The sequence below is a fragment of the Strongylocentrotus purpuratus genome, unplaced genomic scaffold (assembly GCF_000002235.5).
Source record: "Strongylocentrotus purpuratus isolate Spur 01 unplaced genomic scaffold, Spur_5.0 spur5_scaffold_13, whole genome shotgun sequence".
Taxonomy (NCBI): Eukaryota; Metazoa; Echinodermata; class Echinoidea; order Camarodonta; family Strongylocentrotidae; genus Strongylocentrotus; species Strongylocentrotus purpuratus.
In genome coordinates, this window is record NW_022145598.1 from 4,117,561 (window position 1) to 4,133,958 (window position 16,398).

A 16,398-nucleotide genomic window follows, 5' to 3' on the forward strand; every position below is an offset into this window, starting at 1 on the left:
ATGGTAGAAATAATGTACACGAAGTCAAATTAATTTGCGAGTCTGATCCATAAATATATGAATAGCAGTACAATCAAATTATTACATATTATGAAATGAATTAAAATAAGCTCAGGACAACAATATTTCATAATGATTGTATATAACCTCAACATTAATTAGGGTATGTGTGTCTATAAACTGAGCAGTTTGGAATGAAATTGATAATAATAATGGATAAGAAAATAAAACACAGGTCACAAATATGATATCGATTCATAATCGAGTTGTGACCACCGTGTATCGTCTGCTGAGAGACAGAAGGTCGCAAACTCATAATCATTTATACATTCTTTTGTTTTTGATAAAAGAAGGGCACCAACAGACAATAATTGTCTCTTTAAGGTGTTGGCATCCAAATAAGCTTCCCCCCTACTCTCTCATTATCTCTCTCTCTCTCTCTCTCTCCCTCCCTCCCTCTCCCTCTCTCTCTCTCTCTCTCTCTCTCTCTCTCTCTCCTTCTTTCTTGATCTACCTATATCCAGCTCCCTTTTCTTTTCTTTTTTGCAGCTCAACCCGGAAAAGGTATTACATTATCATTTTGTTTACTGAACGCATATATCTAATCACAGTATACACACTTCAAAATATGAATAACCTAATAATCTATGCAATCAATCTCGAGGGCTGATTATCATCATTTATTTGAGCAATACGATTCGTGATAAGGCATTCAAATGGATAACAGCTATTTAAAAACAAACTTAATCAAAGAAATAATAATATGAATAAAATTAACGAACAGATTAACAAAAAAGCTTTGAAATTAAGAGACCTTTGCTGAAATATAATCACGTATTAATGACGGGAAAAAGAAAGATTTGAGCTAATGGATAGAAAGCCAGAGATACAGTAGGGGTGTGGAGGAACCCGATAGGGAGAGAAGGGGCAGATGGAGAAGATAGGGAAGGGTAAATTGGGAGAAAGTGGGGTGAGGGAGGGGAATGGTAGGGTATAGAGAAAGGGTTAAAGAAGGAACGTTGAGAAATAGAGAATGTGGGGTATATTAGCCGGAGATACAGAGAGACAAAGATGGATGGATAATTTAGAGAAATAGAAATGTGGGGAAAAGTTATGATATTGTAAATAATAAACACTTTATGTTGAATAGCTCCCTCTCAAGGTCAAGATATTAATTAAGCTATAAAACATTGTTTATTTACTAAAATTGACTAATTAGCTATTCTCGTTCGGAAATTATATACCACAACTACATACTCTGAGATTTTCATGGTCGCAGCTACCATTGTACGGCCGTAGGAGCTATTTGAAATTTATCAAAATTTACCGGGAGCACCGGTAAATCTTTATATTCAATTTTTCTCGAAAGCAGAAGTGTTTTAGGGGCTAAAATTTTTGGTGTTTTTAATTCATCCACAGGGGCATCCAAATATATTAAAATTGTAAAAGAATCACTATCCACCCATTTTTCAAAATTTCCCAAAATGTTGTAATACCTTTAACTCTCTCTCTCTACATCGTTCTCTCCCTAACCTTTTCTCTCCCTTTCGGTAATTGTTTAATCATGTTTCTATGATAAATCCTTATATATTGTGTAGCTTTATAGACATTCAATGCGCATTACGGTTCAAAATTAAACAAATCTTCAGTACTTACTTGTTATAACTCCATTAATCAGCCTCAATTTATATTTAAAATATGAATATTCCTCACTTAACAATGATTACGGAAAACAAAATAATGCCGAATCTATTTTATTTGTTTCATCAATTTGTTTGCAAATAGGGAATATGTAATTAGTTATGATCTACCCGACTGTGTATTATGTGTACTTGTCTATATCTAAGTTTGTTGAAATGCTTTTTAATACATGTAAAACTTGCAATGTAATTTAGCTTTCGGGCTACCATTTTGAAGTTGTCTAATAAAAAACCATTCTACTACTACTACTACTACTACTAAAAGGGGTGAGGTGAGAAAGTGAATGACAATATAAGAGAGACAAAAAGAACGAAAAATAGAAATATAGACAGAGTGAATGAGAGAGAAAAAGACAGATAGAAAGATAGAGGGAAAGAGAGTAAGTGAGTGAGGGAGGAAGAATTGAGAAGGAGGATACAAATAATTTGTTGTAAGACCTTTAAGTTATTGCATGAAACAGAAAAGTAAAACACCTTACGCTATGGTGGCTAATCTCTCCTTGGGTCACAATCAAAAGAAAACAAACCCGATGCATAATACATGATCCTTCTTTTCTTCGCACAGTTTTAAATCTTTTATTTGTAAGAAAACCCTTGTCATTGCATCATCTTCAAGGGGACACCAGTATTACACACATATAGGGCTCACTGATTTTATTTGAATTCCTTTATCGATTTAACGGGATGGTGTGCAATGGGATGAATAGTTATAACCTTTGAGGGGGTAGGGCAGATTGTAGCAAACCACTTTAAACAAGACAGCTTATACCACTTAAACTAGATTATACGATAGTTATGGATTTGGGGGTAATTTGTGTTTTCCTTGACGATCCATGTCATGCTCGTTAGTCATGCACGGGCCCTGAGACCGAATCGGACATTGGTTTTCTTATTACGCTCTGAAAGCGGCATAGGCATTGCGGAAATATCTGTTTCCAACTTTCAACACAAGTCTATAGTTTGCATGAGATAATGAAACACCGATAACAACAACAAAACTAAGAGGTCGTTTTGTTGAGAATCATTCGAATTAAGCTCGATGAGCATGATGATAAATCACGAATTATTATCTAAGAGTACCAACAACACAAGACATTTGTAATTTCTAACAAACCCTTTTTGTGCAAGTTATGATCCCGCAACTTTAATCCCAATAATGATGTCGTTTAATTTTAATGTCATGTTGTTTATACAATGGAAAATAAATGATTTGATTTGTTTACTTATCGGTGTCGAATGAATCCTCAGACATGAACATGATTATAGTCCGAAAATATTATCGTTCCTTGAAGGACAAAGCATTTGGGGGCTTCGTTCAAACTTTATGCAGTAGTAGATGTAAAGATTAAAAAATCGATTAAACATCGAAAAATCAAGAAATCGTGAAATTTAAGATACTTTTGTACTTTACTTCTATAACAAAATATTGTTCATGTATGGGCGTCATCTGTTTTGAATAAAAGAAAGTTTGAGAGCGCTCTGCCTTTTGAGACGGCTTTTCTGAACATTCGGAATGTTTGTTAGGTTTATCTTTTTCAAGAACATCGTTAAAGTTGTGCGGATAAGTCTTCCCCATGATACATTTCCTCAAGAAAGTTCAAATCGCTTCATCAAATGTGAAGCTTATCAGCTTATCTGTCACCAAAGCAATAATGATAATAATGATAAAGGTATTAATAATAATAACGATAATAAATCTGTTTGATCCTGAGGGCCCTACAACTATTATTACTCCAGGTAGCCATTTACACTTGGATGGAGAGTGGCAAGTGTGGATTCATTGCTTCCATTCCAAAGGACTTCAGTGTCAAGCTGATATTCGAACCCTTAACCACATGATTAAGAGGCAAGTGAATGAACCACGATACCACGGCACCTCCATTATGTCAATTCACGTCAATTCAATTCACACTGGCTTTAGTTTAGAATTTATTTTTTCAAAGAAAGTGTTTACATTTGAAGATTTAACTGCAAAAATGGTATATAAGAGTCAAATTAAAAAAGAATGTAGATACAAACTCGGCAGGCGGCAATTTAATGACACTTTACAATATTCCAAGAAAAGAAGTAGAAAAGATATAATTATGTTCAACCAAGGATGTGTACCTTAAGTAGTAAACTGCGAGAATTTCAGTTCAAACTATTGCATAATATTGTGTATACAAATCATCATTTACATAGATTCAGGTTCCATGAAAATGGGTTGTGCTCATTTTGCAAAAATTTTGAAGAAACTTATCACCATGTATTCTTTGAATGTAATACAATAAAGGAAGTCTGGGGGAAATGTGGAGATAGACTTAATTTACCAATTCTGAAGAAATTATCCTGGAAAGAAATTCATATAGGAATAGATGACACTACTTTTAAAACAGAGCAATTATTGAACCACATTTTGATTTTGATTAAATATATGATTTTCCACAGTAAAGAAAAGGGAAACCCTCCAAAGCAAAAGAAATATAATATAGATTGTTGGAAAATAGAAATGAAGAGAAAAAACTTTCATTGGAAAGAGACACACTTTCAATTCATTTAAGGAAATGGGAAGCCTTGGAAAGCTTAGAATAAATGTTTTCAGTTTTTAATTTTCTCAATATACAACTTCCAGACCCTCCTCTCTTCTCTACTTTTTTTTTCTTCTTCTTTTTTCTCTTCTTTTCTTTTTCTTTTACTTTTGTTTGTTTGTTCGTTCTATGTTGGTGTGTTTTTTGTATACTGTTGTACCTGTTATGTGTTTAAATGTTGTGTGGGGCGAGGGGTAGTAGGTGTTTTCTAGCTCTTTCTCTTTTTATATATATATATATATATATATATATATATACATATATATATATATATATTTTGTTGTCTCTAAAGGAAATTGAAGAGGAATATAGGTTAACAGAATATTGTGGAAAAGAAATAATTTGAGATTTATAATCAAACTGGTCGAAAAATTAGGGGTTTTTTTGGTGAAAATATAATTTTGTTTATGTGAATATTTTTCATCTGTAAATGTGTAACTTTTGTATGTAAATGTAAAATTTCATTGGCAAATTTATTAAGACCTATGTTAAAATTATTTTGTTATTTTGTATACAATGTTATAAATAATGTACAATTTTTCTTTATGAGAGAAATGAATAAAAACCTATGAAAACAAAAAATTATGAAGAAACAAAAATCAGAACAACAATTACATCATAATGCAGGAAATGTGGATATTTGTTCCAAATTTCAAATTTGATCTAAATAGCCCCCCCCCCCCCCCCCCATTCTCTAGCGACGCCACTACATTATACGGTATGTTTTGTATCCCGGGATAAGGCACAACTCTTCGTGATATACAGTATGTTGTTATGGGGGAGCTGACTTATTTATTATATACATTACACATTGACGACGTAACAACATGTCTGCAAGCACATTTTTCAAACAGCATGACATAAATACTCTCACACCAACAGGCAGACCGTCCCGGTAAGGGGTAACATTGTGGTGGTAGAGGGGGTATGGGAGGGGGTGTTAGCAAGGTGTGGGAGGGGGTTCAGAGAGGGTCGGAGGGGTGGGAGTGATATTCATTGGAAGGCAAAGGGATGGTGATGGATAATCATAGGTTTCGTACTGTATACGAAACTACATTGTATATAGGATATTTTCTCCAGCCCTGAAAATCATTATTAGAGGGTTATGATAAGATTCCCCCTCTCCTTCTGGCCCACATAGTACTTACATGAGGCCTTTCTCCTTGAACCCCTATCATGTCACTGAATTCAAGAAGGTACCCTTCATCTCGCCTCCCTCCTCCTTTGATTGTAAGCATACCTCCTCGCAACCATTGCGATGCCATCCCCGCTTCTCGAAAACACGGAGAGGCGTATCCAGCCTCATGCTATAAAGAGGGGCGGAGTGACCGTTTTTGTTAATAGTTGGCATTCATCATTACTGATAAGCACCTGTTTAAGTTTTAGGGGGAGTGGCATCAGACACTTATAATGGATGGGTTAACGATCTGATTGCGCGCGTTTAAGCATGCAGGGGAGGGAGTGATAAATGCACCCGATGCCGCCCCTCTTCCCGAGTCCACCGCAAGGGGGCCACATCCGAGTAGCGGATTTTAGGCGCACATCCGGCACGCACCACACCTTTTTATACCCATAATGTAAAATTTAGGTAGTTTATACAACAAAAATTGCTCCCTTAGTTGTGTAATTTTTTTCTCGGAATTATGCCTCCATCCCCTTAATATCCGGCACTGCTACACCCCACCCCCAGTAAATCGCTAACCTCCATTTAGCGCGAGCTGAGATGTGCTGGGAGGGATGACATGGCCATTTGATGCCAAGATCGATGCTCTTTCTGCGACGTGTTGTATCTGTGTCCAAATGAAAACAGTCACTCGCAGAAAGACTAAAGTTGCATTGCGCGCATACTTTCAACAAACCCGCCTCGCGTCAAGTCGCTCTCGAAATTATTTCTACCCTACACGCCGCGACAATCAGAGAGTATGAATGGCACCTGTGTCTAGCTGCTCTATAAGATCCACAAGTGAGCATATTATAGTTCTTTAGCGCGTCTTCAGCACGTCTTGGGCAAAGGCCACCTTCCTCAGAATTAGCTAGAAACCTTCTCAGCCATACTGGTAAGATTTTTTTCTCCGATTCGCGAGTGACCTGAGTCGAGCCCGAGTGACAAACCCGTACTGGACTCGGGCCCAGAATATCTCCGTGAGGAAACACCGGCTTAGCGCCAGGGAACTTAAGCAGCGCCGCCATGGTCTTGGAAAAAAAGATCCAGAGAGCAGGGGACGGTAAGAACCTTCAAACCTGCCCCTATTTTTTTCATCCATCATATTCTTGCATTTTCATTTCATCGGATGTAGGGAGCGAAAGTTGATTTTTTTTTTCGTCGAGCAATTGGTATCGGCAGACGATAACATACGGGCATGTCGTCCGACGTGCGGGAATTATTTGGCGGGATTAATATTTGGTTTGCACTTTGCGCGCGCCGTGGTGGTGTAACATCTGACACCGATCAGGACTTGATTGGTATGCCAAATGGGAGGCCCCTTCCTCCCATATAAGAATAAGTGAAGGGGCACGTATCCCGCTATTCACGCGTAAAGAAAATCGCATTGACTGTGGGGAATCGCCTTAAACTACATTAAGTGGAGATGGTGCACATTTGTGCAAGTTAAAAGTTAATGCTGAAACTTGAACGCTACATCTAAAGACGATTAGTGACTAACCAGTAATAGTTTAACATTTGGGTTGAACGATTTTATGAGTATCATACTTATTTCAGAGACTCTGTAAATTCATATACATGTTGTAAAAAATGTAAATTTGGTGTAACAATTTGGTAGAACAAAATTAATTCATTATTACATTTTTGTTTTATGAACGTTTCCATATGGTAAATTTTGCAAATAAAGAAAACCTTATGTATGTTTTATGAATTTGATTTTTTTTCTTCTTTTCGATTTAATTATTTTTCATCATAGTCTATGTTATTACTCTGTTACTATGATGTATATAATGGCAAGCGATACAAGAAAGCAGCCTTTTCCTTGCACTCGGCTTGCCCCGCCATTCTACTTAAATTTATGATTTTACTTCTACTTCCACTTCTATTTCTATTTCTTCTTCTACTTCTCCTTCTACTTCTTGACTACTTCTACTTCTATTTCTACTTCTATTTCTACTTCTACTTTTCATAATCTACTGCTTCTTCTAGTTCTACTTCTCACTCTACTTCTACTTCTACTTCCACTTCTATTTCTACTTCTACTTTTCATAATCTACTTCTTCTTCTAGTTCTACTTCTCACTCTACTTCTGCTTCTACTTCCACTTCTATTTTTACTTCCACTTATATTTCTTCTTCCACTTCTACTTCTATTTCTTCTACTTCCACTTCCATTTCTATTTCTATTTCTATCTCTACTTCTACTTTTCATAATCTACTGCTTCTTCTACTTCCACTTCTCTCTATACTTCTACTTCTTTTCATGATTTTACTGCTTCTTCTATTTCTACTGCTATATCTGCTTCTACATCTACTTCTATTTCCATTTCTTCTTGTACTTGTACTTCTCTTTCTACTTCTACTTCTAATTCTCTTTCTACTTCTACTTCTACTTCTCTTTCTACTTCTACTTCTAATTCTCTTTCTACTTCTACTTCTACTTCTACTGCTGTTTCTACTTCTACTTCTTTTCATGATTTTACTGCTTCTTCTACTTCTACTGCTCTTTCTACTTCTACTCTTACTTCTGCTTCTACTTCTACTTCTACTACTTCTACTTCTCTTTTTACTTCCTACTTCTTCTTTTACTTCTACCTCTACTACTCCTTCTACTTCTTCTTCTGATTCTCTTTCTATACTTCTACTTCTCCTATTTCTTCTTCTACTTCTACTTCTTCTTCATCTCCTTCTGTTTCAACTTACTACTACTAATTGTATTAAACTTTTTCTTGTACTTCTGCCCCTATCTTTTTGCCTTTGTAAATAATTTTTGTCATAGCGAACCATGATTTAAACAACATAACAAACAGGAATCGTCAAACAAAAATCGCAGTAAAAATGCGACCATTTCCATCAATATTGTTACAGTTAAGATATCTTTATTTTAAGCTGTTTCCTTTAAAGGTACTATATCCCATTTGCAGGCCCAAAAAATGAAAAAGTTAAATTCCAACTGCATTTGAAAGATAATATTAATTTAGAACTTCCCTAAAAAAGGTGGGGCTTGAAAATGTCTTCAAGTGGGAAAATAATGACTATTAGTTGTCAAATGGACTTTAGGGCTGTAGAGCCCAAAAGTAATAGTCTTGATTTTCAGACAATTGTACCGAATGGTCATACGTTGTATGCTGCGCAAAGATTTAATCAGTTTAATCTTGGCCATCACAAGAAGTGGGTTATTGATGTAGACAAATGCTCATGTATCCTTTACAACTCTTTTCATGTATGTTATTACCAAAGAAGGAAAAAGGCCAGCCAGTCACTCAATAGTGTCTGACAGTGAAGTCTAGCAAGTAAACAGGTTTCCTTGCATAATTTGAATATGAGGACACTGCTAACGTTTAAATTTCACAGATAGGACATACATGCCATATTCATAATTCCTGCAAAGTTCTACAGAATTTGAGGTTGGCTGCAAAAGGGACATAGTACCTTTAATAGTTAATTTTTAGAGGTTGGTTTTTGTATTTGTTTTTGCTCGCTCGTGTGTCTGTTTACTTGATCGCTTGCTTGCTTGCTTGCTGCTGTTGTGTTTTTTTTAAATTTATTGTTGATGTTTTTGTTCTTGCTGTACATCTACAACAGAATTCGTTCGTTTTTTCAACAAAAAGAAAGGGAGCCCGCTAAGTTACATTCAGTGGGAAGAATAGGTTTGAGACACAGTGTCTAGCGGCAATGGTATTCTAATCATCCCCATGAGATCTGTTACATCTATTAGGCATGGCGCGTTCGTGTGTATAGTTGTATGGATATCATTCATTCGTCCAATTTGTGATCTCTTTCTTGCAATCATTTTATACTCGTCTCTATGTCTGTGACGTAGTAGCATAGCGTGGATCCTGCAATTAAGGGGAGGGTCAATGGTGTCTTTCTATTTTCTCTCTCTCTCTCTCTCTCTCTCTCTCTTTCTCTCTCCTATATCTAAATTTACCGTCTTTTCGTTTGACCTCAGGAAGGACATACCCACAGGCTGGCCAAACATGTGTTGTGCATTACATAGGTAAGCAGTACGTCTGTACATTATTATTACTTTAGATATTTGCTAAATAAATCTGATGTGTATATTTCAAAACAGTACTTATGTGATCCATAACAAACTGAAACTTCATTAATTGCTCATCATCATCACCATCACCATCATCAATGGCATAAACATAGTCATCATCATTCCTACCATCATCAGTTACTACCATCATCATTATCAACAAAGTTATATCCACCACCACCACCACCACCACCACCACCACCACCACCACCACCACCACCACCTCCACCACCTCCACCATCATCATCATATCATCATCATATCATCGTTACCCGCATCAGTATTGCCATCGTTATCATTGTAATCATCATCACCAATTCTATACTGACTTCATCAATGTAGCTCTTCCACGGCTACCAAATATTATGTAATAAACCCATTTGGGTTTAAGACCCTTCAATCCAACTGCAAATGTTATTAATATTTTAAGTCTCAAAGTTATGAGAAACAAATATTTCGTTAACCCTAATAAGGCCGGGGGGCCATTATGCTCCCCCCCCCCCCCTCCACGATTTTTCCGATTGCTCGGAAACGCATAATTATGGATGGCGCCCTGCCGCTCGTTGACGTTTTTCTTCCGAGTCTTGCGCATCTTTAAACAAAAAATTGAAAATCGGACCTACAGTTACAAAATCACGTGACCTTTTGTTTTTGCAGGCAGCCCGAAAATCGCTCATTTTTGTGATTTGTGTACAAAACATATGGAAATGTCAATTTTTTCCTAAAAATAGATTAAACATTGGTTATTGGGTCTTGTTTAAAGTTTAGGTGGTTGTTTTGGGGGTCAAAATAGTTGAATTGTAGTTAGAAATGAAATAAAAGAAATGAAATAAAACGGCCGCGTCATACCAAAAGACGTTAAAAGATGGGAGTTGTTGCTACATTGTTTGGCGTTCAACAATAAGGGATAAAGCAACGTCGATCTGGCGCTGCTCAGTGGCTGCCGGGCTCACGATAAATTGGTCAAAAAGAATTTCCGTTTTGGTTTAATAAAATTTGGAGTGGACTATAAGGCTATTATTATTATTATTATTATTATTGAAAAAAACAATAAAATACATACGTTAAAAAAACAATGAAATACATAAGAAATTATCAAAACAAGATATAACATAAGGAATAAGCTGGCTCTTCCAATTTTTTTTTGTCGTATTTTTATTCCAAATGGTCTAATGAATCTACACGTGTATGTAGTGAAAAAGAATACTTAAATATGAATAATATATGATTTATGGGTAAAAATGTGATTTTATTACCTTATTTGCATAAATTACCATAAATATGCAAATAATAAAGTGAATTTTTCAACAATAAAAAAAATGATCATATTATTCTATACACTTCACTTGACATAGCCCGGCCTTTTTAGGGTTAAAGTATGTACAATCTGAAATTGAAAGCACTCCAATGTTTTTCAGGTACCCTCACTGATGGAACCGAGTTTGATAACTCAAGAAAAAATATCCATACACCGTTTGAATTCAAATTAGGCAATGGGGAGGTGATCAAAGGATGGGATGTTGGGGTTGCACAGGTAAGTGTTTTCTCTTATTCAATTCTATCTTGTTGTTTCTGTTTATGTATTGATTTGCGTAAGCCTTTGCATTGGTGTAGCTACTACGACAGGGGTCCTGATGAGCGCCCCACATAGCATTAAGCATTGGAAGATTGTACATCTTGCTTTCGGGATTCTGGAACCTATAATTCATTAATGTTAACTTGCTCTCTTCGGTAGCTACATGTAGCATGGATCGGACGAGCGGTACCCCATCCCCTTGAACGGCAGATGGAAAGGAGAAGGGGGAAATGTGAAATAGGGAAAATGAAAGCGAGAGGGGGGAGTGGGGAGAAGATAATACGAGTACTCTCCCCATAATGGGTCGATACAATTTACATCCTACCACTAGAAAGATGTCTCCCCCCCCCCCCTACCCCCAACCCCAACTCAGTGAGTGGGCATTCGCTCAATCGTTCAATGTTAAATAGTAGGAATGAATTATATATATCACCCTATAAATTGCAACTGTCTCGCGACCCTCTCCTTCTACGATGTTATCTCGTAAACAGTGGTGTAGATTGTGTGTCCTGATATTAGGAGGGAATCAATATCTTAGGCGCAGGGGGACCGGTCTTATTACTCCGTAAACGAAACGCCAAATTGACGAGGCTCTCGTTTAGGGGAAATTGTAAGAGGGGTCTTGTTATCTTCTTCTTTTCTCATTAGTTTTCCCCACTCACTTTTCTTTTTCATTCTGCCCTCTTACTTTTCTTTGTCAATTTACTTTTTTTTTCTCTTTCGGATGGGGGTACATGCCCCATGCCCACACCAGTAGCTACGCCATTGTATGTAAAGGTCACACACTAGGGTCAACCCTAATATCTCGTGTACGGAACGTGGACATGGAACAAGAGTGGAAGGTTGGAGCATCGTGAAATCGATATTATGAAGTGATTGTGTTTCAGAAACAAAATGATAGCCCTAGCTCGCTATTGTATTACCCTGACTGTTTTCACCGTGCATGCAGCAGTCCGTCATTTGCTTTGTTAGCAGGCCTTGAGTTGATTTGAAATCATTTCGAATAGGGCTAAGGGCGTACAAAAAGCAAAGAGAGAGAGAGAGAGAGAAAACAGTGACAGAGGGGCGGAGTGATTTTCAGATTTTCATATTTGTTGGCAAGGGTCGAACGTTGTTGGCAGATTTTCAAAGTTGTTGACAGATATTTATCCTCGTCTTGATATTCTTTTACCTGCTATCTCATTCTCCCTCATCTTTTAACCCCCACCCCCCCCCCCCACCTATCCCCTTCCCTTGCGCTTCTCCTCCTCCTCTTTTCCTGTTAAACCTTCCACATTTTCATTGTATTACCTTACCTCCTCCCCTGCCCCCACTTCTCTCTCTCTCTCTCTCTCTCTCTCCCTCTCTCCCTCTCTCTCTCTCTCTCTCTCTCTCCCTCTCCCCCTCTCTCTCTCTCTCTCCCTCCTACCATGGATCGTATCATGCTTCCCCTTTTCCAATATATTCCTCTCCTCCCTCCCTCCCTCTTTATCGGGTACCCTTCCTTTCACCCCCCCCCCCCCCGCTCTTCCTCCCCTCCCCTTCTCTCCCCTCTCATTCCCTCTCCCCTTCTTCGACCTTATCCCTCCTCTTTCTTCATATCCTCCATATCCTCTTACCGTTTCATATAAATATTGTGTACATAACTATACGCCGTACTATCTCTCTTTCCCTTTACATATATGTTTTAGTTTAACTGAGGGCTGCAAGCACGTCAAGCTTCATGCTTACGCTGTAGCTCTCCTATATCATGATTATCTTATTCATATTTGCATTAATTTCTCGACTTTTCTAATTTCTATCCAATGTTATGTAATGTAATGTCCTTTGGCAAGATATCAATCTACATTTTCCACACTCCACCCAGGTGAGGTAAATGGGTACCTGGTAGGATTATTCCTTGAAATGCATTGTGCGCTGATAACGGCTGCCGGTGCTAAAGCTAGGGTAATAATTTCCAAAGCTCTTTGGAAGCGTGTATATAGGGACATAATATCGTAATGTGTTATCATGGACCTACTACAAGGTATTATGCATATACAAGAACGGATTATCATTATTATGTACGGTTTGGGTAAAATGCATCAAACTTAAATGAATCAAATGTAAAATATCACATTGATGAACATGAATATGTATGTTAAAAAAGATGATATAAGAATCAATAATTTTTTTTCTTGTTTTCCTTCAACGACAGATGAGTGTAGGAGAGAGATCAACACTAACGTGTTCTCCGGATTTCGGATACGGATCATTCGGCTATCCGGGATGATATCCTTTTATTGATTCATCGTACTTCAATTCAGGTTCATTCTCAAGATAAAACCATACTTCATTTTCTTGTAGTCCGGCGCGACATATTATTTTTTATTTAATATTCACCATACAATACTACGTAGACGACGTAGTACTTTGTATAACTTCAGCAATACATTACTTTCATGTAATTTGACCTTAGGCTACCTCATTAAAAAATGAAGGTAATGGGCTCATTTAAAAATTGTGTGGGTCATTTATTTTATTCTTCTCATCCTCTAGTATATTTTAGATAATAGGATTTCGATTTATCTCTCGGCAAAGAGGTTGTGCTAGAATAGCTTACAGTTTGCCCTTTCGCATCGTTTGATAACTTTTCCTTGACTGCCGTGCACCATCCCACCTAACGCCACTCTGATGTTCGACATCGAACTCATCGCTATCAGGGAAGCATGACTCCCGTGAAATCCAAGAACATAGTTACCTTGATAACCCGACAAACCAGGAAATGATGGAACTTTACAGAAAGGAGAAAGAAATTATATTTGGTTTAATAAAGAGAGACTTGAGGGGGAATTGCAATACTGTTTGGTAGAGTTCAGATTATAATCCTTAAACCAGGGATGTCGAGTTTAAGGAGATTTGAAGGTAGTCGCCCTCCACCCCATCCCCAATATAAGAAAAAGGGATAACCTGTTTCTCAAGTGCGGTGTATGTGTCCAATGAATATGTTGATATAAGCGACCACTTCCCCTCCTCCCATCTTATTGCGCGTAGCACACGAGGCGTCATCCTGGTGACGCAAGGTTGCGTCAGAGATTGGCGGGGTCTCTGACGCAGCGTGTGAGAGTGACGTAATAATGGATGCAAGATTGACAGTGGAAACACTGCGTTGGATTAACGTGCGCTAATCGACTTCTTGGGGTTGGTATTAGCGTAATTAATAAGGCAATTGATATGACATCTCGTGTGCAACGTGCATAGATATTGGTCGACGTCTCTGCGTTAAAGTTAAATTTAAAAGACGTATATCGATGATTTTTTCTTTCTTTTTTTAATATACGGATAACGAGTAGACCAGCCTAATAAAGGGAATCATTCAAAATATAATAGAATAATTTGATTATTTTGAATATTAAGTCAGACAGGTAGTAGCCTATGGTACATCTGGTTTCACAATATGATGCTTACCTTTGACCAATTCACTTCGGTTGGTACAACATTGGTGTTCCACAGGGACACATATTCGGTACTCCGAATGTTTATATTTTAAATTGCCTTAAGGCGATTAACTGTATTCCAATGTTTAGTGTTGTGCTTAATGTTAAACTCTGATGTGTAACTGCAGGCTTTATTTTTTGTCCGGTCTTATCAAATGTGAGATAGTTTCACAAGTGTTTGCAGTGATATCATAGGGTTTGTAACGTTACTAACGTTTTCTCTCTTTTTTTTTCTTTTTTTAGTTTCGATTTCACAGGAATTTATTTTTGATCTAATCCTTTGCTTTAAGAATTATGCGTGAATATAAAAGTAGAAAAATAACACTCTACCATTTTGTGCTAAATGCTTGGCAATGAACATAATATTTGTTCATTTGAAAACAATTATGTATAGCCATAAACGTCATATTTTGAATTGTATGTGTTATTTTGTTTCCTCTTGTTTTAATTTGTTCGTGTTGTTTGTTTTAATCAAGTCAAATTAAATCATATTTAACGAACAATTTCGTCATTTTGTTCCACACCATACACATATGCAATACTTTACGGATTCTTTTAAATCTGCCTTAAACTCTAAGTACATCTTGCCTCTCCTTAAGCTACAATTTTCGTGTTAACAAGTTTTTTCACTTTTGTGCAGGTATATGAAATAACATAGATAAGTTTTGTCGTTTACAAGTGCATATTTTCTGTGAAATTTCCACGAATGAATTGTCGAGGACATAGAGATATACATCTATCTTTGTTGTCGAAGTTCAATTTATTTTTCAGAATATCGTGTACAAAAAAAAGAAATTATATTATTCATCTTCCTTTTACTTCTTTCTCCCTCTCTGTCTGTTTCCAATTCTATCTACCTTTTTCTCAATTATTATTTCTTATTATTATCCACGTCTCTCTCTCTCTCTCTCTCTCTCTCCCTTTCTCTCTCTCTATGTTTGATCTTTCTATTTTCTCTCTTCTTCTTTCTGCTTTTCATTTCCTCCCCAACATTGCATGCTCAGTACTAATATAACAAAAATACAAATGTTACTTGAATTTGTTTGTCCAATAATTCTATTCGTGGTAATAAATTCTATCTTTACGTCATAACAATCCTATCTATTTTTGTTCATTCTTTTGTAAAATAAGATTTTTACTCGCGTAGATCAAGTAGATACAAACTAGGGCTTCTGCAACTTCTATAACTCATTATGGAGATTATGGAGGTCATAAAAATAATTAGTGGTGCTGGTTTGGGGATTCGGTTTATGACGATGGTGGTTGTCATGGTGATGGCGTGTAAATAAGAGTACTGGACATGATGGACGTGGTGGTGGTGGTGGTGATGACGACGATGATGGTCATAATGGTGCCGGAAATGAGGGTAATAATGATAATAATGATGTTGATGTATTGGTAGTAGTGTTGGTGTAGGGGTTGTGATGGCAAAGTAATGACATTGTAAAAAACACACAACACATTAATATACTGAAGATGGATAGACAGGTTAAAAATGTTGGTGAGAAGATGAAGGTAATAGTGGGCGTGGTCAACATGGTAACTGTTTTGTTGGTGATGATGATGATGGTACAAATTGGTGTGGATAGATATGAATATGGTATATAATATTGAAGATGGTGGTGGCGGTAGATAAGAAGTGTTGGTGTGGGCGGTATTAATGATGAATTTGATGACTGCTAATGGTATATTAAATGGTGTTAAATGAATAGCCCGTAGGATGCGAGCGACTGTCAATGTTGGTCAAACAGTTTTTTAGTGTCAAGTAACGCCTGGTTGAATGCTCCCCAGGGAGTGGAGATTGTGCACACAGTGTGTGCGGGCAAGTATTGAATCCAATGACCGGGGTAATAGTATATCTGTAAAGCGCTTAGAGGCATCGTAATTGTATTAA

The 16,398-nt window shown here is 37.0% G+C and overlaps 1 protein-coding gene across 1 annotated transcript; it reads left to right on the forward strand.

The window, feature by feature from the left end:
• Positions 1-6,132: 6,132 nt before the first annotated feature.
• On the forward strand, positions 6,133-15,295 carry LOC115922948 (peptidyl-prolyl cis-trans isomerase FKBP1A-like). Its single transcript, XM_030982746.1, has 5 exons — positions 6,133-6,492; positions 9,381-9,428; positions 10,892-11,007; positions 13,226-13,299; positions 13,680-15,295. Exons 1-5 carry the CDS (start codon positions 6,456-6,458, stop codon positions 13,738-13,740), a joined length of 336 nt encoding a protein of 111 aa, XP_030838606.1. The 5' UTR covers positions 6,133-6,455; the 3' UTR covers positions 13,741-15,295.
• The last annotated feature ends 1,103 nt before the right edge of the window (positions 15,296-16,398 follow it).

What these genes read in the sequence shown, in the direction of transcription:
- LOC115922948 (XM_030982746.1), top strand. Translation starts at nt 6,456, where the DNA reads ATGGTCTTGGAAAAAAAGATCCAGAGAGCAGGGGACG. An exon ending in GATCCAGAGAGCAGGGGACG is followed by an intron (nt 6,493 to 9,380) that starts GTAAGAACCTTC and finishes GTTTGACCTCAG; the next exon opens with GAAGGACATACCCACAGGCT. An exon ending in TCATTCGGCTATCCGGGATG is followed by an intron (nt 13,300 to 13,679) that starts ATATCCTTTTAT and finishes ACTGCCGTGCAC; the next exon opens with CATCCCACCTAACGCCACTC.